Source organism: Pan paniscus, chromosome 5, assembly GCF_029289425.2.
Source record: "Pan paniscus chromosome 5, NHGRI_mPanPan1-v2.0_pri, whole genome shotgun sequence".
In the NCBI taxonomy this organism is placed as follows: Eukaryota; Metazoa; Chordata; class Mammalia; order Primates; family Hominidae; genus Pan; species Pan paniscus.
Window position 1 is genome coordinate 45,436,102 of NC_073254.2, and position 25,193 is coordinate 45,461,294.

The 25,193-nt window shown below is 54.7% G+C and overlaps 1 protein-coding gene across 13 annotated transcripts; it reads left to right on the forward strand.

The window, feature by feature from the left end:
- The first annotated feature begins 5,570 nt into the window (after nucleotides 1-5,570).
- On the forward strand, nucleotides 5,571-24,765 carry DDR1 (discoidin domain receptor tyrosine kinase 1). 13 transcript variants are annotated; one of them, XM_063605237.1, is made up of 20 exons: nucleotides 5,576-5,713; nucleotides 9,125-9,297; nucleotides 10,211-10,266; nucleotides 13,298-13,424; nucleotides 13,518-13,620; nucleotides 13,812-14,040; nucleotides 15,580-15,727; nucleotides 15,987-16,086; nucleotides 16,623-16,809; nucleotides 16,918-17,164; nucleotides 17,690-17,785; nucleotides 17,894-18,045; nucleotides 19,124-19,289; nucleotides 20,022-20,132; nucleotides 21,238-21,482; nucleotides 21,631-21,758; nucleotides 21,996-22,214; nucleotides 22,682-22,916; nucleotides 23,497-23,646; nucleotides 23,765-24,765. In XM_063605237.1, the coding sequence occupies exons 4-20, from the start codon at nucleotides 13,340-13,342 to the stop codon at nucleotides 23,903-23,905; spliced, it is 2,742 nt and encodes a 913-aa protein (XP_063461307.1). In that variant the 5' UTR covers nucleotides 5,576-5,713; nucleotides 9,125-9,297; nucleotides 10,211-10,266; nucleotides 13,298-13,339; the 3' UTR covers nucleotides 23,906-24,765. The 13 variants fall into 13 exon arrangements, with proteins under 13 accessions (XP_008957704.1, XP_063461307.1, XP_057158451.1 ...); XM_063605238.1 differs by lacking the exon at nucleotides 5,576-5,713 and adding an exon at nucleotides 8,717-8,732; XM_034961713.3 differs by lacking the exon at nucleotides 5,576-5,713 and having other exon boundaries at nucleotides 9,004-9,297.
- Nucleotides 24,766-25,193: the final 428 nt, after the last annotated feature.

Below are 25,193 nucleotides of genomic sequence, written 5' to 3' on the forward strand. Positions count from 1 at the left end.
CATCATCTCTTCTCTGTCAGCCACAGGTGCAGTAAGGAGCCGACAAAATGGCACCCTCCGAGAGAGTTCATTTGCATAATAAGCTTAGGGTGGGGCGGCCAGCCTTCCCACTATGTAAACAAACACCTGATCAAACCAATCTGTGAGTCCTAAGTAAATCAGACGCCGCCTCCTCAAGCTGGACTATAAATTCGGCTCATCTGCCTCCAGCTGCCCTTTTTCTCTCGGAAGTCCCCTCTCTCACGAGAGAGAGAGCTGTTTTCCTTTCTTTCTTTTGCCTATTAAAGCTTCCCTCTTAAACTCCTCGCGTGTGTCCGTGTCCTACATTTTCCTGGCATGGGACGGCAAACCCTGGGTATTTACCCCAGACAACTGGCTGCTTCACTTGCACTGGATCTTGAGGGTCGGGGAGATTTTTGACCTTTAACAGGGACTCCATCATTGCAAGTTTTCCTTGGAGACTCTTGATGGCCCAGGTTTAGTTTATACCTACTGTGAGAGCAAGAACTTGAGTAATGTATGGATGGACCTTTTTGGAAGGAAAACAATTTTTATGGACTTAAATTATTTTTATAATTTAAATGTGTGGAAACACAACTAACTATGAATTCCTTATGCTTCAGTAGTTAAGCAGTTATAAAATCAAAGCAAAGTAGCCATAGGTACAAACAAAAGTATAAAGACAAGTTTAACATTAATGTAATAAATAGTGTTTTTCTGAAATGAAGTTGCTGCTGGCAACAGACCATGTACTGCCTGATGAAGGTTCTTCCGCACTTGGCACAATATTCCACTGTGTGCCTGGCGATGACTCAATTCTTCCCCTTCTCATGTCTGTTCAAATTACTAAGAAATCTTTGTTAGAACTTGTCTCCTGGCCTTCACTTGGTACAAATGCGACCAAGACAATTAAAGCTATAAATAGGTAAATGCAAATGCAGGTACTCAGAAGCAGGGCCAGGATCAGTTACAAATGACCCAAAACATGCTTATAACACTTTTCAAATGCTACAAAGGAAAGTTAGACATGGAACTTAATAGTTTTCACAGGTATTCACGGGTCCTCAGGAGTCCAGAGACCTCAGTTTGAGAACACTATCCTAGCACTGACCTTGACTTCCAGGGTGACCTTGAGGTAAGCATTTACCATTTTTGGATCTCTGTACATTTTTTTGTACACAAGAATAATTTGGGCCACCAGTGTTCTTGGGAGATAAAAGAAGTTAGAGGAGTTAATGACAATGTTCCAAGATGTTCAAGGACTAGAGAGAAAGGATAAGAATGTATTATAGACCTCTAGAGTTGGAAAAAGAATGGTGGCTGAGATCCTCCAGCCTAGCTTTGGCTCTGTAGTCAAAAAGACTCAGATTTGGGCCAAGCATTGTGGCGCACGCCTGTAATCTCATTACACTGGGAGGCTCTGGCAGAAGGATCGCTTGAGGCCAGGAGTTTGAGACTAGCCTGCGTAACATGGTGAGACCCTATCTCTACCAATCTCTACATACAAACAAAAAATGGCTGGGCGTGGTGGCTCATGCCTGTAATCCCAGCACTTTGGGAGGCGGAGGCGGGCGGATCACGAGGTCATGAGTTCAAGATCAGCCTGGCCAACATGGTGAAATCCTGTCTCTACTAAAAATACAAAAATTAGCTGGGTGTGGTGGCGGGCACGTATAATCCCAGCTAATCTCAAGGCTGAGGCAGGAGAATCGTTTGAACCCGGGAGGCAGAGGTTGCAGTGAGCCGAGAGTGTGCCATTGCACTCCAGCCTGGGCAACAGGGCGAGACTCTGTCTCAAAAAAATAAAAATAAAAAATAACAGGACATGATGGTGCCTGAGCCCCAGCTATTTGGGAGGCTGAGGTGGCAGGATGGCTTGAGAGGTTGCATTGAGTTATAATTGTACCCCTGCACTCCAGCCTGGGTGACAGAGAGCTCGTCTCTATAAAACACATAAACAAACAACTGAGATCTGAATTCCAGATCTGCCATTTACTGTGTGTGTATGGGGGATGGGGATGGAGAGCAACTTTTCTAACTCTCAGTTTCTACCCTAAGTGGGCATGTTTCAAAGTGCCACATCACAGAACTGCTGTGTGGGCCAAATGAGATGGCTCTGGAAAGTGCTGAGAGCAGAGCCTGGCTCACAGCAAGGGTCAGGGATCCTAAGAGGCTGCTGAGAATTCCACAGGCTTTTTAGCAAAGGACAATAGAAAAGAGAAAGTGAAGATTCTAACATTCTGCCTATAAATGACAACATCTCCTATACGTGCATATTAGGTCATTGTACCCTAAATAGCCCTGCAGCTGCCCTGGGCTTCCAGTCAGCCTTTCTGATCTCTCTCTTGGGTCTGCTGCTTTGGGGTGCTTCCCGCCATTCCCTGCCCAAGCCTGAATCTCTTTCCCAGCCGCTTTCACTTTCCTTCCATTTTCCAGTAATTGGAGTTGGTCACCTGTGCAGCAAGCGCCCCCAAGTGGCCTTCCTGTTCACTGCCTGGACCATAAGGCCTAAAGAATACTCGGATAAGTTTATCAAGGCCGGGCTTCCGCAGAGGCAGGACTCACCAGGCTTAGCGGTCGGTCCAGGGTCGGTCCAGTCCGGAGGCCCAGGGAGCCATTCTACATCCCCCTTTCCATTTTGGAAGACTGAGATGGAGGAATCCAGGGGAAGTTCTGGGTAGGAAGCAGCCACTTGCCATTAAGTGGCAATTAAATTGCTATTGCAATTTAAGGTAAATCGCAGCCCCTCTGGGCCTAGTTTTCTTTTTTCTCACTCTTTTTTTGGCGATAGAGTCTTGCTCCGTCACCCAGGCTGGAGTGTAGTGGTGTGATCATAGTTACTGTTACTTCGAACTCTGGGGCTTAAGCCATCCTCCTGCCTCAGCTTCTGTGTAGCTGGGATTACAAGGTTTTCTTTTTATGAGAGCCCTGCCCCACTCATGTCAGAGGGCCCTGAGGAGGCAAACACAGGATGGTTGAAAATGCTAGTAAAACACCTAGGATGTGCACTGCTGTCTTGGCTGGAGGCTTAGGGGGAGCACCATGGGACGTACACAGGATAAAGTGGGATTAACTCCTCCCTCCCTTCAGCCATTACTCTGAACTCTGCATCCCACATGCTGCTGCCAAAAACCACTTTTAAAAGAACACAAATCTAAACATGTCATTTCCCAGCTCAAAACCCCAAGGTTCTTTCTCCTCACCTTCAGAATAAGCCAAACTACTCAATGATAGGTTCCAAATCTGCCTTTCTGATTTCACTCATGGGATGGACCCTTCTTCCAGGTGAGGCTGCATTTGGACATAGCCATATTCACGCCTCCCTGCCTTGGCTCCTCCGCTTCTCTGGCCAGGAATGGCCTTGCCTCATCTCTGCAAATCTTAGCATGACTTAAGGCCCAGTTCAAGCTCCAGCTCCTCCCTGAGGTCTTCCTGAGTCTTGTCTCCTGTCCCACTCAGGAGGACCTGGCCTCCTCCTTCCCTGGGTTCCCATGACCTTTTCCAGCTCTGCCTGTAGCACGGTGTTCTGTCTTCTGTGACTACATATATACGCCTAACACTCTCTAGATTGTAAAGGCCTGGAAGGTGGGGAGTGGGTTCCATTACTGAATGCATCTTTCATAGCTCTCGCTGTCAGAGCCCTGCCCTATGCAAACTCTTTTATATTTATTTATTTATTTATTTATTTATTTATTTATTTTGAGAGGGACTTTCACTCTTGTCTCCCAGGCTGGAGTGCAATGGCGCATTCTCTGCTCACTGCAACCTCCACCTCTCGGGTTCAAGCGATTCTCCTGCCTCAGCCTCCCAAGTAGCTGGGATTACAGGTAACCGCCACCATGCCTGGCTGATTTTTTTGCATTTTTAGTAGAGACAGGGTTTCACCACGTTGGTCGGGCTGGTCTCGAACTCCTGACTTCAGGTGATCTGCCTGACTCGGGCCTCCCAAAGTGCTGGGATGATAGGCATGAGCCACTGCACCTGGTGCCCTATGCAAACTCTTATTTTATTATTATTATTTTTTGAGACAGAGTCTCCCTCTGTCACCCAGGCTGGAGTGCAGTGGTGTGATCTCGGCTCACTGCAACCTCCACCTCTCAGGTGCAAACGATTCTCCTGCTTCAGCCTCCCAAGTAGCTGGGGTTACAGACGCGCACCACCACACCCAGCTAATTTTTTTCTATTTTTAGTAGAGATGGGGTTTCACCATGTTGGCCAGGCTGATCTCAAACTCCTGACCTCAGGTGATCCACCCACCTCGGCCTCTCAAAGCAAACTCTTAATAACAAGTGTTGTGGAATGACTTGGGAGGTGGCACTCAGAGATCCCAAGTGACACATGAGAAGTCCACAGAGAGAGATCATGTTTAGTGGAGTTTGGATGGTTGCTTTTATCAGTGGGCCTGTACCTTACAGATGCTATCTCATTATCTTCTAAACAGACTCTGGGCCAGTGACCATTATCTCCCTCTTACTGATGTAGACTCAGCCAAGAGAAGCCAGATGTTGAGTCGGAACCTTAACTCTCCCTCTCAGACGCAGAGCCCTGCTTTCTCCCCTCCCATTTGATACTCTGCTTCCTCTTGCATGCTGTGAGAGGCGGCCTCATTACTCCTCTTCCCTCCTCCAGTCCCTCCAAGCCTAATTCATCACCTTTGGCTTTGGGATCATAGTTTCCAACCCAAGGATTGTCTGAACATTGTCTGACAATGCCTTTTTTTTTTTTTTTTTTTTTTTAGGCAGGGTCTTGCTCTGTTGCCCAGGCTGGAGTGCAGTGGTGCAATCATGGCACACTGCAGCCTTGACCTCCCGGGCTCAGGTGATCCTCCCACCCAGCCTCCTGGTGCGCATCACCACATCCAGCTAATTTTGGTATTTTTTGTAGAGATGGGGTTGTGCCATGTTGCCCAAGCTGGTCTCGAACTTCTGGGCTCAAGCGATCCGCCCTCCTTGGCCTCCCAAAGTGCTGGGATTATAGGCATGAGGCACCGCAACTGGCACCATTGCCATTGGTATTTAAGAGGTGATGGTTTAGGCTTTGAAATTGGGGTTGTTTGTGAAAACTGAGAGCACCTTTTGTTTTCAGACATTTCCTATGGCCATTGGTATAATTGGAGGGAAGCTCTCGCCATATATAATATTTTTGAGACAGCCAACTAAGAAACTGGGATTCTGGTTCTCTCCAGGGTGCAAAATCCTGGGAGAAGGAAGTGAATTCTCAGGGGCCCAGAAGGAGTCTCTAAAGGACCTCTGCCAGTCAATTCTAATCTCTCTTCTCCCCCGCAAATCAGCCCCTGCTTCTGCCTCTTTCTCCGTCTCTCCTAGATTCTCCCCCTCTGGAGGGCCTGAGCTCCCGGCCACCACCCCCAATGCCGCTTTCTGCTTCCTCTGCCTCCCTTCATCTCCTTTTGTCTGGGGTTTCTTTGTCTGGGGTCTCCCTTTGGTTCTGTTTCACAGTTCTCAGCCTCCCCTCCCTTTCTCCACAGCCAGGCTGCTCAGTCCCTCTCTGCGGGGGCCTAGAGGCTCGGTGAGGGGAGCGGGACTTGGTTGCCATGGTCACATTGAAGCCAGCCGCAGCTGGCCCGGGCAGCTGCTCCTCCTGGGCCCCGGGCCCCGGACGCTCGGACAAAGCCAGGCAGCGTTGGCAGCCCCAGACCCGACCCCAAAGGCCTGAGACTGGGGTGACTGGGACCTAAGAGAATCCTGAGCTGGAGGTGAGAGGGGGGAAGCCAGAGATGAACTGGGAGGGCAGGAGTGGGCACTGGAGCTGGGCCCTCCCCTTGTGGGCAGGGACCAGGCGTCCCCGGCTGGAGGCTGGAGGTGTGTTGGGAGGAGGGGAGCGGCCCAGAGCCTGGCAGGGAGGAGGGGAAAGAGAGGGAATAGAGTTGGGTGCCATGGTGTGGTGAATGGGCTGAGGGACTAGGGTGTCCCCAATGGGGGACCGTTGTCCAGAAACAGGTTAGATTCTCTCTTTGGTCCTCATGTCCCCATCTGTCCCGCAGGTGCCTCTTCCTTTCTCAGCCTTTTATACTTCTCATCTCCCCGTGTCCCTTAGCTTCACACTCTGCGCCCCAGTCTCCCTCCTCTTTCCCTCCACTCTCTGTTTCACTCCAGCCCCTTCTTCCCTTGTCCTTGCTTCTTGTCCCCTTGATCTGTCTGCCCAGCTCTCAAGCCTCCTCAGTTCCCTGCCTTCCTCTCTTAGGAGTTTGTTTCCAACACTGTTTCCTTCCCGAGTCCACTTCAGTTCCTTCATCCAGTTCAGCCCTTTTCTTCCCAAACTTCAGTCTCCTCCCCTGAGCCCCTGGGGCTTCCCACCTTTTGCTGTGTGTGCCCTGTCTTCATCCTCCTTTTCCTCTCTCAGACCTGTCTCCTTGGCCTTGACCTCAGTCCATCTCCGTCTCTCTGGGAATTCTCTCACCATTGTCCCCATCTGACCATCAGCCTCCTCTCCCTCTTCTGGTCCCTTGCCCCTTTCTTCCCCCACCACAGCTGAGCTGTTTCATCTCTCTCCCAGAGCTACGTCATCTCAATCTCCTCCTTCGCTCCCTGGCCTCAGTTTCCAGTTTATTCAGTGGCATCAGGTCTGACTCACACCCAAAGCCTTGTACACTCCTTCACCCTGCCCCCCACCCGTCGCTTCTTACTCTCCCCAGCTGCTGACCCAGCCTGCTCCTCCAGAGGCAGCTGCAGCTCCCGGAAGGGGACTGCAGCTAGTGTATGTGTGGGGGCCCATCTGGTCCGTCCTCTCGCTCGCTGGTCGTGCTGGGCTTCCCTCCTGTGGCCAGGTGGTCTGCAGGCCTGAAGCTGCCTTCTCCCCTCTCCTACGTGCCTCTCCTCACATTTTTTCAGCTGTTTCCCATCCTCTCCTTCCTGGGCAGCAGGCTGCCACTGGCTTGAAGGGGAGGGAAGCCCAGGATGGGAGGGGATGGTAGAGGGTCATTTGGGGGTTCTCGGGGACACAGGGGGCCTCTGAGGTTCGGAGTGATGCAGGAGATGTGGAATGGGCTCTGGGGACCACGGATGGGTAATCAGGCCCTCTTGGTCTTTGGTGCTGCTCTCTGGGCCCCAGGATGGCTGGGATTTCCCTCTCAGGCCCCTGGGAATCTCGGCTCCGAGTCCCGCATTCCAGCTGGCTCCAGCTCCCTTTCCGTTGTCACTTGACTCCACTGGGCCCCAGCCTTGCATCCCTCCCACTCCTCCAGCCTGGAGCTGGGGCGAGGTGGGCATCACCACTAGGAATTTCTCCTGAGGCAGTGAGAAGAGGGGACCAAGGTTTCAGGACTCTCTAGCTCCTTCTGCTCTCCCCATTGGACCCCTCTGTCTGGCACTGCCAGCCACTTAGCTGGGGTCAGCGTGGGCCTGGGGTGTGGAATGTCCCACCAGGGTATGACAGGCTGTAGCTTGCCTGGCAGGCCTGTTGGGGCTTTCCCAGAGCACAGCTCCTGGAAGGAGGGGCTGCGGGCTGCCAGGTGAGGTGACTTGGGAAGCCTTGGCCCCACCCCCAGGCTGGCCCCACCCCCAGTCCAGCGTCTCCTGGGCCTAGATTCCCCAGCTGCTGTCTCTGGAGGGGTAGGTGTTCTGGGGGGATGAATCCCTCGGGGCTTGGTGGGACAGGAAGGCGGGAAGAAGCTGCTCTTCGAGTGACCCTGGGGCTGTCTGTTAGCAGGTCCCTCAGCCGTTGGAACGTCCTTGGGCTTCTGAACTAGTGCCCATGTGTGCCTCGGCCTTTCCCAAGGGCCAGCTTCTTCCTGGTAGTGCTTTTGTGTACTTGTCTGGTTGGGACTTCGTGTTTCTTTCTTGGGATTGTTGTCTGGGACTGCAAGCAGGGTATGTTTTTATCTACTGTGAGGTTCCTGGGGCGGAGATGTGCAGTGGAGCGAGACCTTCCTGTGACCGTGACATTGTCTAGGTGGTGAGCAGGTGTGGGGGTGTGGAGAGAGGTGAGGGGCTGAGGTAGTGCTGAGTGGGGAAAAAGCACCTCCCACCACAAGCTGTTCTGTCCCGCTCCATCCTCTGCCCAGCAGCTCTCTCAGTTGCTTTGCCTACTCAGTCTCACTGTTTCATCTTCCCTGGGTCTCTTGGTCCCCTTCCTTTTGACTGTGTGTGATTTTCACTGTGCCTCCATCCTTCTCCTGCTCCTCTTCTTCCTCCTCCCGACCACTCAACTTTGTCCTGGCCTCATTTTTGGCCTCTTCTGGCCAGTGATCAGACCCTCTGGCCCACTACGGCCAGAGCTGGCTGGGCCTGAGGGAGGCTTGCCCTGAGGACTCCTGAGTCCCCCACCCACTCCACTCCGTTGGGAGCCCAGGGGAATCAGGGCCTGGGCGTCTGGACCCCCGGGTCCCTTAGAACGCCCTTCAGAGAGAGGAACTGAGAGGAGAGGGTTAGAAGAGAGTGGGCCCGCCCTCAGGGTCTGGGGCCTTCCAGGTTGGGTCGTAGGGGCGGGAGCGCACAGGCTGCGAGAGAGGAGCAAAGGTTGGTGGAGGGAGAAGAGCAGTCTGGGGCCTGGCTGGACAGGTGAGCCCTGAGACCTGAGCTCTGCTCCCTTCTCTGGGCTAACTCCCGCAGCTGGGCTGGGCCGAGCCTGTGGGAACCTGCTTCTTCCTCTGTGCCCTGGGGCTGCTCCCCTTTGCCTCTCCCACCAGGAACCGATCCCAGAAGTAGGAGGGGCGTCTTCCCCTCGTGGGCCCTGAGCGGGACTGCAGCCAGCCCCCTGGGGCGCCAGCTTTGGAGGTTCTCGTTTGGGGAAGCGGGGGTGGGCTGCAAGTGGGTGGAGGGGGCTGGGCGCGGAGCTGGCCGGAGGCAGCGGCGCGGGCGGCTGGGCGGCCTGGGAGCGCCCAGGCGGGCTTGGCGGGCGGGTTACCTGGGGGAGGCCGGGCCGGGCGCTAGCGCGCGGGGTGGGCGTGGCGGGCGCGGGGCCTGGAGCTCGGCGCCGGGCGTGGGAGCCACCAGGACTACTGGGTCCGGGAGGGGGAAGGGAGGGCTGCGAGCCCGAACGCGCGGCGAGAAGGCCGAGGGGAGGGAGGGGAGCGAGGAGCGGGAGGAGGAAGGGAGGGAGCCGAGGCGAGGGGGAGGCGGCGCCTGGGCCCGAGCCGCCCCAGCCCTGGCTCCTCTCCCCGGAACAGGCCCCCGACAGCTGCTCGCGGGAGCCGCCTCCCGACACCCGAGCCCCGCCGGCGCCTCCCGCTCCCGGCTCCCGGCTCCTGGCTCCCTCCGCCTCCCCCGCCCCTCGCCCCGCCGCCGAAGAGGCCCCGCTCCCGGGTCGGACGCCTGGGTCTGCCGGGAAGAGCGATGAGAGGTAGGGAGAGCGGCGGCGGAACCCGCGGGCGGAGGCCTGGGGCTCTTGGGGTGGGGGCGCGCGGCGGCGCCTGCAGGGCGAGGGGCGGGGGAGGCAGGACGTCCCGAGCCATGCTTGGTCGTCCAGCTCTTCTAAGCCTCCCTGCCCGCCTCCCCGATGCTCTGGCATACTGTCTGAAAACCGGGGGCGGGGACTGGGTGGAGGTGAAGCCCGTGACCTCCCAGAAAGAGTTTTGAGCCTCCAGCATTGAGGCAAGTCCCCTCTCACTCAGTGCGGAGGAACTGAGCCCCGGGAGGAGGTGCTCCTGTGCAGCCCCACTGAGTCAGCTCATCTATCGCCTGCCCTCCACCTGGCCAGTCCCTGTGGGCATCTAACTGCTAAGCCTCCGCTCAGCCAACACCCAGTTGGTCAGTCTGGTCACAGGCCAGCAAAAAGAGGGACTGCCACTCTAACCCACCAGTGACACCACTCTTCCCGGCTGGATGGTCAATTGGCTCTGGCATGAGAGAATGTCACTGCCGGTGAGCGCCAGCTTCAGGGTCCCACCCCCCATGCCTGGCTCTTGGCTGAACATTTCTTCCCAGCGCTTCCAGCAGCCAGAGGCAGGCGCCCAAGCTCGCTGGCTGTTGCTGAGGGCCTGTAGGTGTGTCCAGGACTGAGTGGTGTGGTGGAGACAGGTGAAAGGGGAGTGAGTGGAAAGGCAGGGAAAGGCTGTTGTCCTTATTGCCACTCTTCCCACCCAGCGCCCACCTGTTCCCTGCCCCCTCGACGTCCCTCTGGCTTGGTCACCCATGTGTGTTAGAGGCTGGGCCCCAGTTCTCTGGGGATCCTGTGCCCAAGGGCCCGGGTGTGTGTGTCTCATGCTGTCTTTTGGTCACAGGAGCATGTGGTGTCTGTCATTTCATGTTCACAGGTGTCTGAAGGTGGCTATTCATTGAGCGATGGGGTTGGACTTGAAGGAATGCCAAGGTGTGGACGGGTTGATGTATGCATGAGCTTCTGTGTTTGCTCTGTCTCAGAAACTCTGTGAGGGTTGTCAGAGACACTGAGAGGGGGGTGTGTGCATGCCACATTTAGCCTCGCTGTTTACAGCCAGTTCAGTAAGTTTGTGTGTTTCACCGTGTGTGTGTGTACAGAGCTGTGTGGGTGTTGTCTGAGTGGGACGTGGGGGTTGGGAGAGGAGCGTGAAGGGCTTGAGGCAGGGTGGCCTGGCCCCTGGTTTGTCTTTGGTTGTAATGGAGTGGAAGGGGGTGGGATTGGGGAAGGTCTTCTGGGCTTGTCCTCTCTTGCCCTCTGGGTCTCTGACTATGGGCTGAAGACCCAGTGGAGAGAGATGAGGTGACTGGGGGTGTTGGAGAACAGACAGCCCAGACGTCTCTGTGCTTCTCCGTGCTCCTCTGCTTGGCTCTGTGCCCCGTGTTTCTGAGCCTGCTCTATTTACCTCTTGCATTGTGGCTCTCGCTCTGTCTCCGCCTGCCTCCTATCCTCTGCCTGCCTTTGTATCTCTGCCCCGGGCTCCTCTCGGCTCTGTGTGGCTCTGATGACTCATCTGGGATAGGCATGAAGGTTACTTAGGGGAACAAGAGCCCCGCTGTTCCCGAGAGAGGTGGGGGTGGAGAGCGGCACCCAGGAATTCCGAGCCAGTCTCCTGGGACTCTGGCAGCCTGCTCCCCGGCGCTGGACCCTAAGGGACCAGGCGTGATGCCTTCTGGTTCTAGCCTCTGAGTGCCCCCCACAACTCAGTCGTCCCCCTCAGCTGCTGCTTCAGAGCTCTGGGGTCTCAGCTGCCTCTTACATTCCTGCCCTAGTGCATTGTGGGAGCAGCTGGAGGAGGACAAAGGGATGGGGGAGTATCCCCCACTCCTCCTACCTCCTGGGGTGACCTGCCTTCCTTGTCTTTAGACCCGCCCTCGTCTCCAAGGCAACTCAGCCTTTCCTCAGTCCCTCAGAGGCAGCCACCTTCTGGAAGTGGGAACTGGGGGGACTGGATGTCTGGGTCTCAGGAAGGCAGAGCAGGGATAACTGGGCCCAAGATGCCCTGAACCTGATAAGAGGTGGCAGTCGAGTCCCTCAGGACTCCAGGGCCTGGAGACTTCAGTGCAGGGCTCTGGGACCAGTACAGTTTAGGATAGCTTTTCCTGCAGCAGGGGAGGGGAGAGTAGTTATTTGGGTTTGTAAGGAGATGCCATTTAGAATCGTTTTATATGGGGTAAGCTTCCTGGGCCTGAGGAACAGAGTGGGGATTTTCAAACTTTAATGGGCACAGGTCACCTGGGAATTGTGTTAAAATGCAGATTCTGATTCAGCAGGTCAAGGGTGAGCCTGAGATTCTGATTTCTTCCATGCTTCCAGGTATTGCTGATGGTCCAGGGACCACCCTGGGCCTAGAGGGCTATAGGGGACAGTAAGACTAGAAGGTGCTGGGGTCCCCTCTGCCCTTCTCTTAGAATTCTGGACTCCTATGTGGGAGGGCAGCAGGGTGAGCTGGTCCAGGCTTATCTGATGTTTAATTCTATCATATCCTCAACAAGGAATTGCCCAACCTTTCCTGGGACATATTTATTTTTTAAAAGTCAAAATGATTTTCATATTCTTTTACATATCTTATGATTTTACATAAATGCATTTATGTTACAAGATTTAGAAAAATAGTACAATCAACCTGTCTTTTTAAATTTGCTTTTCTTTTGCCCCATTCATGTTAACTCTTGTTATATTGTATTCTATTGTTATATTCTATTATATATTCTCTCCTTCTAGACATACACACAGGTATATATACAAACATGGGTGCTTGTTTATTCTGTTTTCAAAAGGTGGGATTTTTTTATACTTCTGTAGCTTGCTTTTCATATTCAACAGATATACACGGAAATCACACAAAGTTAGGAATATATTGCCTCTTTGTTACTTTTCATAGCTGCATAGTAGTCAATAAACCTTATTTTTTTTTTAATTCCAGCCTGTCCCCTGTGGGCATTCACATATCTTACAGATTTATGTCTTACAAAAGGTACCATAATAAACATCTTTGAGATCTTCTTTTTTATTTTTATTTTTCACTTTTTTTAAAGAGATGGGGTCTCACTATGTTCACCAGGCTGGTCTGTAACTCCTGGCCTCAAGTGATCCTCCCATCTCGGCCTCCCAAAGTGCTGGGGTTACAGGCATGAGCCACCAGACCCAGACCTGCACATATGTTCTTACTTCCTGGTGCTTCTCTCTCCCCATTTGGGTAGATAGTTAGGAGAGGGAATGCTGGGTCGAAGAGGATGTGCATTTTTAATTATAATAGACATTGCTAGATTGCTTTCCAAATAGAGGATAACACTCATTTCTGCCATTGAGCATGGTGCCTCCCTTTTCATCACTTTCCACCACTTTTATATGTTACAGCCTTAAAAAAATATCTTGTCAGTCTGCTTGGTATTTCCCTGAGGCTAGTGAATTTGACCATTAAAAAAAATGTTTGTTGGCAATTTGGCTTTGCTTTTCTGTGAAATGACTATTCACATTCTTTGGCTGTTTCTTTATTGGGTTACTTATATATTTTTTCTTGTCAGTTCCTAAGGGGCCTTAGTTTATTGTAGTTATTAAACCTTTTCCTGTTGTATGTGTTATAAACATTTTTTGCACACTTGTTGTTTGTTCTAAGCCGTTGTTTATGGGGATATTTTGCCCATTCCTGATTGGAGAAATGGGGCTTTAGGAAGTTATTTAACTGATCTCTGCCCTAGTTTCTTCATGTGTTAAATATGGATAGTAATAGTATCTACCTTATGAAGTGACTGTGAAGATAAAATTATGGATTCTGTTTAAGGGTTTAGGCCAGTGTCTGGCATAGGGGAAGCATTCTAAAAATATAGCTGATGCTGTTAAACAATGACTGTTGTTGTTGTTTTACTGTTATTATCCCCAAAGCGGCCCATTCTATCTGTTGCTGTCAGCTATGACTCAGTCCCCTGATTAACTTACCCACCACCCATTTTATCCCCTGCAGAGATGCTGCCCCCACCCCCTTAGGCTCGAGGGATCAGGAGCTATGGGGCCAGAGGCCCTGTCATCTTTACTGCTGCTGCTCTTGGTGGCAAGTGGAGATGCTGACATGAAGGGACATTTTGATCCTGGTGAGGAGACTGAATCATGGGTCCCTGAGGGCCAGGGCTTGGGAGGTAGAGAGTTGGGGGCCTTGACCTGTTACATGCCTGCTTTTTACTCAGCCAAATGCCGCTATGCCCTGGGCATGCAGGACCGGACCATCCCAGACAGTGACATCTCTGCTTCCAGCTCCTGGTCAGATTCCACTGCCGCCCGCCACAGCAGGTACTTGGCATACCTGGCACACTTGTAGCTGCCCCGAGAGGAGCTCCTGGGACCTCTACTTCCCCTCCAACCCCTCTGCCCATGCCAGTGAAACCCCTGCAGGCTGAGGGGACAAATGAAGTGGGGTTTAAATACTGGAGATGGAGGCAGACCTGGGGCCAGATGTTCTCTGTGCCCCTCTTCACCCTCAGGTTGGAGAGCAGTGACGGGGATGGGGCCTGGTGCCCCGCAGGGTCGGTGTTTCCCAAGGAGGAGGAGTACTTGCAGGTGGATCTACAACGACTGCACCTGGTGGCTCTGGTGGGCACCCAGGGACGGCATGCCGGGGGCCTGGGCAAGGAGTTCTCCCGGAGCTACCGGCTGCGTTACTCCCGGGATGGTCGCCGCTGGATGGGCTGGAAGGACCGCTGGGGTCAGGAGGTGAGACTGGCAGGGGCAGCACCCAGAGGAGGTTGGCTCTCCTCACTTCCAGCTGTACTTTAAACACCACCTATACGCTGACGACTCTCCAGTTTATATCATCTCCAGACTAAGCCTCTCAGCTGAGCTCCAAACAATATTGTAAACCTGGCCACCTTTTGGATTTCTCCACTTAGATGTCTTTTTTTTTTTCTAATAGATGGGGTCTTGCTGTGTTGCCCAGGCTGGTCTTGAACTCCTGGGCTCAGTGATCCTCCCACCTTAGCCTCCCAAAGTGCTGGGATTACAAGCACTGTAGCCAGCCACCTAGATGTCTAATAGGCATCTCAAACGTACGTTTAATTTCCCAAGCTGAATTTGATTCCCATTCCCAGCCTAAACCTGCTCCTCCCCTGGCATTCTCCAGCTCAGGAAGTGGTATCACCATTGCCTGGTTGCCTAGGCTATAAGTTAAGATGATATCCTTGATTCCTTTTTTTCTCTCACCTCCTTCCAAAGCATCAGCAGCCCCGTCTGTTCTACCTCCATAGTGTTCCTGAGTCCAGTCACTCCTCACCACTCCACCTCTACTGCCCTAGGCCACCTGCCCGCCATCTCCAGCTTAGATGAGTGCAGTAGATGCCAAACGCGTCTCTCTGCTTCTGCCCTTTTCTGCCTGGAGTCAAATCTCCACCTGGGGGGGCGGCATCCAGTGGACCTTAGAGCATGTAAATCAGATACGTCACACCTAGCTGACACCCCCATGCTGGCTTTCCATTCTGCCAGAACAAAAGCTGAGCCCCTAGCTGGTGCAGGATGCTCAGCCTGACCTGGCTCCTGCCTGCATCACTTGTTTCTTGCGCCTCCTTGGCCATGCTGCCTTTCTTCTTGTTGCTGGAACAAGCCAGGGCTCGTTCCCACAGCTTCTGGACATTTTCTCTGTGCCTGCAAAGCTCCTCCCCTAAATAACCACAGGCTCTCCCTCACTCCATTCAGTTCTCTGCCAGGTGTCACCTCCTTAGAGAGCCTTTTCTGGCCACCCACCTCACTGCTCTGTCCATACTCCCTGCCTCTTGTTCTTCGCAGCTGTTTTCCCTGCTGGGATCTCAGTCCTACAAGGGTGGGGAGTGACGTTCACCACTGAGAACGTGCCTGGCACAGAGCGGGCACTCAGCCAACTTCTGCTGAATGAACAGAGGGAATGGGCTGAAATGAAGGGGAAGCTGAGGCAGGGGTGCAGGGCTGTGAGGATTGGGGAGAATCTGGGCACAATGGGATGATAGGCTTGGAGACAAATGGATGGAGCCAGGCAAGGAGCAGAGGGCAGCTGAGCCTGGAGTCTGAGGATGGAACATCAGAGCTGCGAGAGAGCCAGAGGTCTCAGCTGCAGATCTTCATTTCACCCATGCCTGGCTGCGCCCCACAGTGCTGTGTGCTCGGTGCCACCCCTCATGGGTCTCTAAGTGGCCACTGTGGGCTGGGCCAGGGAGCAGCTGGTGGCTGGGAAGTAAGATCTGACCTGGACCCCATCCCACCCACCCCCTGTTTCCTGGCCCACAGGTGATCTCAGGCAATGAGGACCCTGAGGGAGTGGTGCTGAAGGACCTTGGGCCCCCCATGGTTGCCCGACTGGTTCGCTTCTACCCCCGGGCTGACCGGGTCATGAGCGTCTGTCTGCGGGTAGAGCTCTATGGCTGCCTCTGGAGGGGTGAGTGGCTCAGCTTCCTGGGAATCTGTTTCCTGAGCAGGGGACTGGAGGGTGGGGAGTGTGGAGAATGGGCATCCAGGATCCCTTCTCCTGCTGGGAAGCTGTCACTCTGAGGAGGGGGCTAGCCAGCATTGTCTCCTCCATGCCAATGAGCCAGTGGAGAGATACAAGAAGGGACCTGAAACCTGCCCAGGCCTGATGCAGGGATGGGGGATGGAGCCTTAGTGCCTCTGACCCCCATCCTCTCACCCTGCCCCAGATGGACTCCTGTCTTACACCGCCCCTGTGGGGCAGACAATGTATTTATCTGAGGCCGTGTACCTCAACGACTCCACCTATGATGGACATACCGTGGGCGGGTAAGAAAGGCCCCTGCAGGATATGGAGTTTGGGGTGGGAGGGAGGACTCTGTGTGTGTGTGTGTGTGTGTGTGTGTGTGTGTATGTGTGTGTGAGTGTGTGTGTGTAGGGGGGCTGGTAAGTAGGGTGGGGAGTGAGATGGAAGAGCTGAGAAGAGGGATGGGTTAGGTGGGGCCTCAAAGGGTAGCACTAGGGTGACCACTAGCCTGTATGACACTGTATGAAAAAGGCACCCCTTTGCTAACACACATTGTTGGAAATTGCTGCAATAAATATACACATCATAGATTGAAATGGTGCCCCTTAGAGGTGGTGCCTTTGTGCTGGATGTGACCTGCAAGGTACCTGTAGTGCTGGGGTGGGGTGGAGAGAGGAGAAGGGCCAGCTGCATGAGTGTGAGGTGGGATGGGAATGGGACTAGTGGATGGGAGCCAGGCTGGCCACGCCACTGTGCCGGAGGGTGGCGGAGCAGAATGCCTGGATGTCAAGACCCTCTTCCCTTCCAACCTCCTCTTCCTTGGTCCCCTCTTCTCCAGACTGCAGTATGGGGGTCTGGGCCAGCTGGCAGATGGTGTGGTGGGGCTGGATGACTTTAGGAAGAGTCAGGAGCTGCGGGTCTGGCCAGGCTATGACTATGTGGGATGGAGCAACCACAGCTTCTCCAGTGGCTATGTGGAGATGGAGTTTGAGTTTGACCGGCTGAGGGCCTTCCAGGCTATGCAGGTGAGTGAGTCCGGCTCTCGAGGAGGGCTCTGAAGCGATGCAGGGTGCCATTGGGGTGCCCCCCACCACTCCTAGCCTTGACCCTGTGCCCTCTTCCCTTCCCCCCAGGTCCACTGTAACAACATGCACACGCTGGGAGCCCGTCTGCCTGGCGGGGTGGAATGTCGCTTCCGGCGTGGCCCTGCCATGGCCTGGGAGGGGGAGCCCATGCGCCACAACCTAGGGGGCAACCTCGGGGACCCCAGAGCCCGGGCTGTCTCAGTGCCCCTTGGCGGCCGTGTGGCTCGCTTTCTGCAGTGCCGCTTCCTCTTTGCGGGGCCCTGGTTACTCTTCAGCGAAATCTCCTTCATCTCTGGTAAGCCCTGGAGTAGCCCAGTCTCCAGTCCCTGAAACTGACAACTGATTTCATTCCTAACCCTGCAGTGTCCCTAAAATACTCATTCCTTGCATTATATCTACCCATCACCCACCGAAACTTCTCAATTAGGGGTGCCCCAAATAACTTGAGCCCCTTGCTGCCTCTTGTTCTCTGCGTATCCATCTTTCCTTTGTAAGCCCCTTGCCCATGACTATTATTGAGCCAGTATGACAGTACTGGTTGTTAAAATATTGAAATACTTCTGTATTAGTTGAGAAATAGCCTCTTCTCTAAGCCTCCAGATACCTGTCCTCCACCTCCCCACAATCCAGCAACTATAGGGTTAACACCCACCACAGCTGGGTGTTCCAGGACCCTGCTCCCCAAGCCCCCACTGGTCAGTGGTTGCCTATTGAGAATCACCCATGCTTCTGTTCCTTTGCACAGCAATCCACTGCCTCTGCCTCCCTTGGGTCTCCTCCTCATTTACCTCCCTCCTTTCTTTTTGTTCCTTCTCCCCAGATGTGGTGAACAATTCCTCTCCGGCACTGGGAGGCACCTTCCCGCCAGCCCCCTGGTGGCCGCCTGGCCCACCTCCCACCAACTTCAGCAGCTTGGGTGAGCAATCTTGGGTGGGCGTGTGGACCCTCTGCACCCTTCTCCCTGGGCCTCCCCCTCGGCTAGGGTGGGACCCTCCTGTGGTGCTGACCCTGCTGCCTCCACCAGAGCTGGAGCCCAGAGGCCAGCAGCCCGTGGCCAAGGCCGAGGGGAGCCCGACCGCCATCCTCATCGGCTGCCTGGTGGCCATCATCCTGCTCCTGCTGCTCATCATTGCCCTCATGCTCTGGCGGCTGCACTGGCGCAGGCTCCTCAGCAAGGTGGGCACAGCCGTGGCATGTGGAGTGGCGGGGGGAGGCCAGGCCCCAGCACGAGCCAGCGTCCAGTGGGACCTGCAGGGCACAGCCCACTAGCATCCCAAGAGGAGGGCTTAGTAAAGAGACCACTTACACCATGTCAAAGAGGGTATGGGGCTCACAGGGAGGGCTGCTCCCCAGCTCTGGGTCTGCTCAGAGGAGAGGAGCAAATACCACGACCCAGAGGAGAGAGCCTGTGGAGAGGGCACCTTGACAGGGGCAGTAGACTTTGGTCCTGGGATGCAGCTGGCCCGTGTCTACCCCTCAGGGAGGGCCTGGGAGAATAGATGCCCTGACCTCACTTTCTGCCCCAAACTCCTGCTGGGCTCCTCTCTGGCTAACCCAAACCAGGCCTGTTGGTGCAGTGTACACTGGTCAGCCTTGGGGCAGAAGCAGGGTAGAGACAGGCAGAGAGTGGGGTTGGAGGGGCAAAGGGAAGACGTCTGGCACACCCCAAGCCACGTCTTCCGGCTGGAGTCCAGTGGCAGTAATATACATTAAGGTTGATGACTGGACACGGTGGCTCATGCCCGTAATCCTAGCACTTTGGGAGGCCAAGGCGGGAGGATCACCTGAGGTCAAGAGTTCGAGACCAGCCTGACCAACATGGTGAAATCCCATCTCTACTAAGAATACAAAATTAGCCAGGCATGGTGGCTGATGCCTGTAATCCCAGCTACTCGGGAGGCTGAGGCATGAATCTCTTGAACCTGGGAGGCGAAGGTTGCAGTGAGCTGAGATCATGCCATTTCACTTAAGCCTGGGCGACAAGAGCAAAATTCCATCTCAAAAAAAAAAAAAAACAAAAAACGGTTGATAGTTATGGACTGGGCAGATGAGGGTTAGAATCTCATTGTGGGACAGGGAAGTTACCTCCATGCTCTTGAGCTTCACTTTCTCTACCTGTAAGATGGTGCTGATAGTATCTACAGCTGTAGGGCTCTTGTGAGGGCTGAGGGAGGGAACGCAGGGATGGACACAGCAGAGGGCCAGGCCGTGTGTGCTGAGCAACACGGGTGATGCCTCCCATCCCCATGACAAGGCTGAACGGAGGGTGTTGGAAGAGGAGCTGACGGTTCACCTCTCTGTCCCTGGGGACACTATCCTCATCAACAACCGCCCAGGTCCTAGAGAGCCACCCCCGTACCAGGAGCCCCGGCCTCGTGGGAATCCGCCCCACTCCGCTCCCTGTGTCCCCAATGGCTCTGGTAAGACCTGCCTTGTTCCAGTCGCACCTCTGTCCTCTCTGCTGTTTTCTTATTGTATCCCTTTCCCATTCTCTGTTTTTCCTGTGTTCCCCAGTTTCCACTTGTTTTCTTCTTTCTGTGCCCCTGGTTACTGTCTATATCACTCTTTGTCCCTACCATGTAGTCTCTCTCAAGAGTTCCCCATGTATTACCCATAGTCCCCCGTGGTCCTATCTTGTCTGTGTCCCACAGACATCTCTCTATCTTTGTTGTACCCTCTCATTGTGTCTCCCTGGCCCCTTTGCTTTGTATTAGACTCACCATGTTTGTTCCTTCATCTATCCTCCATCACCCATCCTTCCATCCATAGTCATACATCCTTGTATCCATCCATCAATCTTCCATCATCTATCTTTCTATCTATATTCATAAATCTATTCATCCATCCATCCACCCACCCATATCCATCATCCATCTATCCATCTATATTCACACATCCATCTTTCCATCTGTTATCCATCCATCCAACAAAACATCTGTTTACCATCCATCCATCTATTCATACGTCCCATCTGTCCATGCATTCATTATCCAGCCAGCCGTCCGTCACTCTGCAGATCCTTGTTTTATCCTGTCTGTCTCTTAATGCAATCATCCCATCAGCCCTGGTCTTGCCCTATTCAAGGTCTCCCTGTCTGTCTAGCCTTGAGTCTCATCCCTTCCCCGTGTTTCCCCTCCTCCTTCTCCCGACAGCGTTGCTGCTCTCCAATCCAGCCTACCGCCTCCTTCTGGCCACTTACGCCCGTCCCCCTCGAGGCCCGGGCCCCCCCACACCCGCCTGGGCCAAACCCACCAACACCCAGGGTAAGCCCCTCTGCCCCTGGGCTCCGCCAGGCTCCCCATACCTCTACTGGGGCAGGGAAAAGCCCTCACACCTTGCACTTCCTCCTCTCCCCACTGTGGCCTATTCTGCTCTCCTGAGCTCCCAAGGAGGAAGCTCTTGTGCCCTTCGCTCATCTCTGCTGCTGCTTGCTCTTTTTTAAGGTCCCCCCTTGAGCTGAGGAGTAGAAAGCTTACTGGTCCCCAGCTCTTCTCCCTCCTCCTCTTCCACGCCATCTCTTCAGCTCTCCAGAGCTAGACAGGAGGTTGCTGTGGTGGCCCCAGACTATTGTAACTCCTCCTTTATTCTCCACTCTCTCTAGAGCTGCGAGGAGGAGGGCTCTCACCCCGGGCGCTTGCCCTTTCCCTCACATGTGTCCTCTCTCTGCAGTCCCAGAGGTGAAGGCTCATGCCCCAACCCTTTCCATCTGCCCCTCTTCTCCTCAGTGTTGCCTTCTCATTGTGGCCCCTTCCCCAGGGCTAAGAGGGGACAGCTCTGCTTCCTCTCCTGTCTGTAGACAACTTGTGTTGGGGCTGTGAGCAGCTGTTACCCTCCCTCCTCTCTGTGTGCCTCTGTCTCTGCTTGTTGTTGAGCTTGGTGTGTTGGGTTGAAAGGGTTGGGAGGGCTTGGCCCCAGGGGGAGCCAGGCTGAAAGCCACGGGAGAGCAGCTAAGTGAAGGGGAGGGAGCTGTGGTGAACGGGACAAGGGTTTGGAAGGCGGAGGGTGCCTGGATGCTGGGACCATCCTGAGGCGGGAGAATTCCTGGGGAGGAATTCTTCTTCCAGCCAAGATTTATCTCACAGTCTCTTGAGAGACCCTAGGGAGGCCCTAAAAGAGTAAGACTTTATGACAGTTTTGCTCAACCATATTCATTGCCTTGAAAACCTCTGGAATAGCTAACTCTCGTCCCATGCCAGTGTCTTCCTGGTTTGAGGTTGGCGCATGGAATACTGGGAAGATACAGCATAGACCCAGTCTCTCACTCGACCGGGAGACACAGGGCCCTCTGGGAGGCTGAGGTGTGGGGAACTATAGCTCTTGGGCTGTTCCTGATGCCTCGTCCTGTCTTCTTTCCCCTCACCCCTGCAGCCTACAGTGGGGACTATATGGAGCCTGAGAAGCCAGGCGCCCCGCTTCTGCCCCCACCTCCCCAGAACAGCGTCCCCCATTATGCCGAGGCTGACATTGTTACCCTGCAGGGCGTCACCGGGGGCAACACCTATGCTGTGCCTGCACTGCCCCCAGGGGCAGTTGGGGATGGGCCCCCCAGAGTGGATTTCCCTCGATCTCGACTCCGCTTCAAGGAGAAGCTTGGCGAGGGCCAGTTTGGGGAGGTAAGGAGGGTGCCTACCCAGTGTCTGGCCCTATTGTGTGCTCTGATGCCATGCCTGCACATCCCCCTAGCCAGGAACCTTAGTCATTTGTAACCGTGTTAATCCGTTTGACCCTGTGACCGCCTAGCAAACGAACTTCTTTCTCCAGGTGCACCTGTGTGAGGTCGACAGCCCTCAAGATCTGGTCAGTCTTGATTTCCCCCTTAATGTGCGTAAGGGACACCCTTTGCTGGTAGCTGTCAAGATCTTACGGCCAGATGCCACCAAGAATGCCAGGTGAGGACCAGGGATGGCATCTGGAAGAAGGGAGGGGAGGCGGTGAAGAGTGGGGAGCCATCTAGAGAGAACAATGGCAGAGCCCAACAGAGGGGTGGCGTCTCTGGGAGGGGATTTACATGTACGCTGGGGGTGGGGACGCCTGGTCTGCCTGAGGTGGGGCAGGGGGGTGGGGGCGCGGGGGAAGGTGCAGGCCGCCCACTCGGCATTCCTCTTCAGCTTCTCCTTGTTCTCCAGGAATGATTTCCTGAAAGAGGTGAAGATCATGTCGAGGCTCAAGGACCCAAACATCATTCGGCTGCTGGGCGTGTGTGTGCAGGACGACCCCCTCTGCATGATTACTGACTACATGGAGAACGGCGACCTCAACCAGTTCCTCAGTGCCCACCAGCTGGAGGACAAGGCAGCCGAGGGGGCCCCTGGGGACGGGCAGGCTGCGCAGGGGCCCACCATCAGGTACCTGCTTACCCAGGCTGGGCCTTGCTCAGAATTCCCCCAGGGGATCTCCTCCTCTCCCCTCGCTTCAGCCTGGAGGAAAAGAGGGGAGCGTGGGGGTGGGAAGGGAGAGAGGTTCCAGGAGGGCCTGGGATAAGGAATGTGTGACAAGTTAACCCAGGAACATGGACAGAAAGGCTGGAGGTGACTACGCAAGAGTAGTGAAGGGACTTGGGCCCTGCCATGACGTCCCTTCTGCTTTCTCTCACCCTCACTCCCCTCTGAGTCCAGATTGGGGAGCACAATAAAAGAAGAGCCCCCTAGTGTTGGCCAGGCCTGGGAGATTGAGAGGGAAGTGACCCTTGGCCTCACGTGGGCATTCCACCTCCACATGGGGAGCCAGAGTGACCGGGCCCGGGGAGTGGGCTCTCTCTCCTCTCCTGGATGGGAATCTGCCCCCAGTGACCTTTTGTCGGTTCCCTTCTCAGCTACCCAATGCTGCTGCATGTGGCAGCCCAGATCGCCTCCGGCATGCGCTATCTGGCCACACTCAACTTTGTACATCGGGACCTGGCCACGCGGAACTGCCTAGTTGGGGAAAATTTCACCATCAAAATCGCAGACTTTGGCATGAGCCGGAACCTCTATGCTGGGGACTATTACCGTGTGCAGGGCCGGGCAGTGCTGCCCATCCGCTGGATGGCCTGGGAGTGCATCCTCATGGTGAGCAGCCCGAGGACAGCCAGGTTGGAGCAGGGCAGGTGGGAGAACACTGGCCGCCACTCACAGCCCTGGTCTCCATCAGTCACACACTTTCTCTGGGTTGCATTTTACAGAATCTCATCTATAATATGAGGTTCTCCTGGCCCAAGGGACTGGGGAAAGCAGGAGCTGCAGTGTGATGGGCAAGAATCCAGGAGCCAAGAGTGGGTACTGGGGATGGAGACAGGGTGGCAGAGAGCTCAAGAGATGAGGCTGGGGGCGGAAGCTGGAGATAGAAGGGGTTGGGTAGGGAGACCGAAGGTCAGGACCAGAAAGTGGGGGTGGATGGAGAGGAAGGAGGAGCAGAAGGAAGAGGTGGGCCAGGGCCCTGGAGAGAGGACCAGAGCATGGAGAGGAAAGGCAGAGCCCAAGGGAGAGGAGTTGGAAAAGGTGGCCAGCGGAGGAGAGTGGAGAGCCTGGCGTCAGGAGGGATCAGGCCTGAGTGGAGCCCAGAGTGGATCTGGGGCTTCCAATAGGAAGGGAGGAGGGTCTACGTTGCCTGATGTCCCTGTCTGTTTTTGCTGCCTTCTCTGCATCCCAGGGGAAGTTCACGACTGCGAGTGACGTGTGGGCCTTTGGTGTGACCCTGTGGGAGGTGCTGATGCTCTGTAGGGCCCAGCCCTTTGGGCAGCTCACCGACGAGCAGGTCATCGAGAATGCGGGGGAGTTCTTCCGGGACCAGGGCCGGCAGGTCAGAGTGGAGGAGAGGGAAGATGGGTCCGAGGCGGGGGACAGAAGGGGCAGAGTTGTCATCTTGGAGACTAAAGAATATTTGTTCCCTGACTCTCATCCACACTGCCACAATGCAGGTGTACCTGTCCCGGCCGCCTGCCTGCCCGCAGGGCCTATATGAGCTGATGCTTCGGTGCTGGAGCCGGGAGTCTGAGCAGCGACCACCCTTTTCCCAGCTGCATCGGTTCCTGGCAGAGGATGCACTCAACACGGTGTGAATCACACATCCAGCTGCCCCTCCCTCAGGGAGCGATCCAGGGGAAGCCAGTGACACTAAAACAAGAGGACACAATGGCACCTCTGCCCTTCCCCTCCCGACAGCCCATCACCTCTAATAGAGGCAGTGAGACTGCAGGTGGGCTGGGCCCACCCAGGGAGCTGATGCCCCTTCTCCCCTTCCTGGACACGCTCTCATGTCTCCTTCCTGTTCTTCCTTCCCAGAAGCCCCTGTCGCCCACCCAGCTGGTCCTGTGGATGGGATCCTCTCCACCCTCCTCTAGCCATCCCTTGGGGAAGGGTGGGGAGAAATATAGGATAGACACTGGACATGGCCCATTGGAGCACCTGGGCCCCACTGGACAACACTGATTCCTGGAGAGGTGGCTGCGCCCCCAGCTTCTCTCTCCCTGTCACACACTGGACCCCACTGGCTGAGAATCTGGGGGTGAGGAGGACAAGAAGGAGAGGAAAATGTTTCCTTGTGCCTGCTCCTGTACTTGTCCTCAGCTTGGGCTTCTTCCTCCTCCATCACCTGAAACACTGGACCTGAGGGTAGCCCCGCCCCAGCCCTCAGTCACCCCCACTTCCCACCTGCAGTCTTGTAGCTAGAACTTCTCTAAGCCTGTACGTTTCTGTGGAGTAAATATTGGGATTGGGGGGAAAGAGGGAGCAACGGCCCATAGCCTTGGGGTTGGACATCTCTAGTGTAGCTGCCACATTGATTTTTCTATAATCACTTGGGGTTTGTACATTTTTGGGGGGAGAAACACAGATTTTTACACTAATATATGGACCTAGCTTGAGGCAATTTTAATCCCCTGCACTAGGCAGGTAATAATAAAGGTTGAGTTTTCCACAACTGTGTGAGTGGGTTCCTTGGGAATTGGGTAACTCTGCCTCCTGCACCTCCCTCTGAACCCACTTCCCAACCCACTTCCCATCTTCCTTTTTTCCTCCCTCCTCATTCCATTTCCCATCACCTGTTTTGCCCAGCATTGTGTTCTGTGTCTGGATAATCCAGGCCTTTGCCTGTGGGACCTCAGGAGATGCATGAATGTCTGAGTGCATGAACCTTCTCAACTCAGAGGGGTGCTCTGGTGGAGGCCTGGAAGGAATGCAGTCAGGCCAGGGGTGCTGAACCTTTTTTGTGCCATAAACCCCTTTGGCAGTCTGTAGAAGTCTACTGAGTCCTCAGAATTAGGTTTTAAAACCTATAAAATGGACCAGGCGTAGTGGCTCACCCCTGTAATCCCAGCACTTTGGGAGGCTGAGGTGGGTAGATCACTT

Bases quoted from the DNA above. Each gene is read 5' to 3' on its own strand.
- DDR1 (XM_008959453.4), top strand. The intron at 14,041-15,579 runs GTGAGACTGGCA...CCTGGCCCACAG, and splicing joins AGGACCGCTGGGGTCAGGAG to GTGATCTCAGGCAATGAGGA. The intron at 15,728-15,986 runs GTGAGTGGCTCA...ACCCTGCCCCAG, and splicing joins CTATGGCTGCCTCTGGAGGG to ATGGACTCCTGTCTTACACC.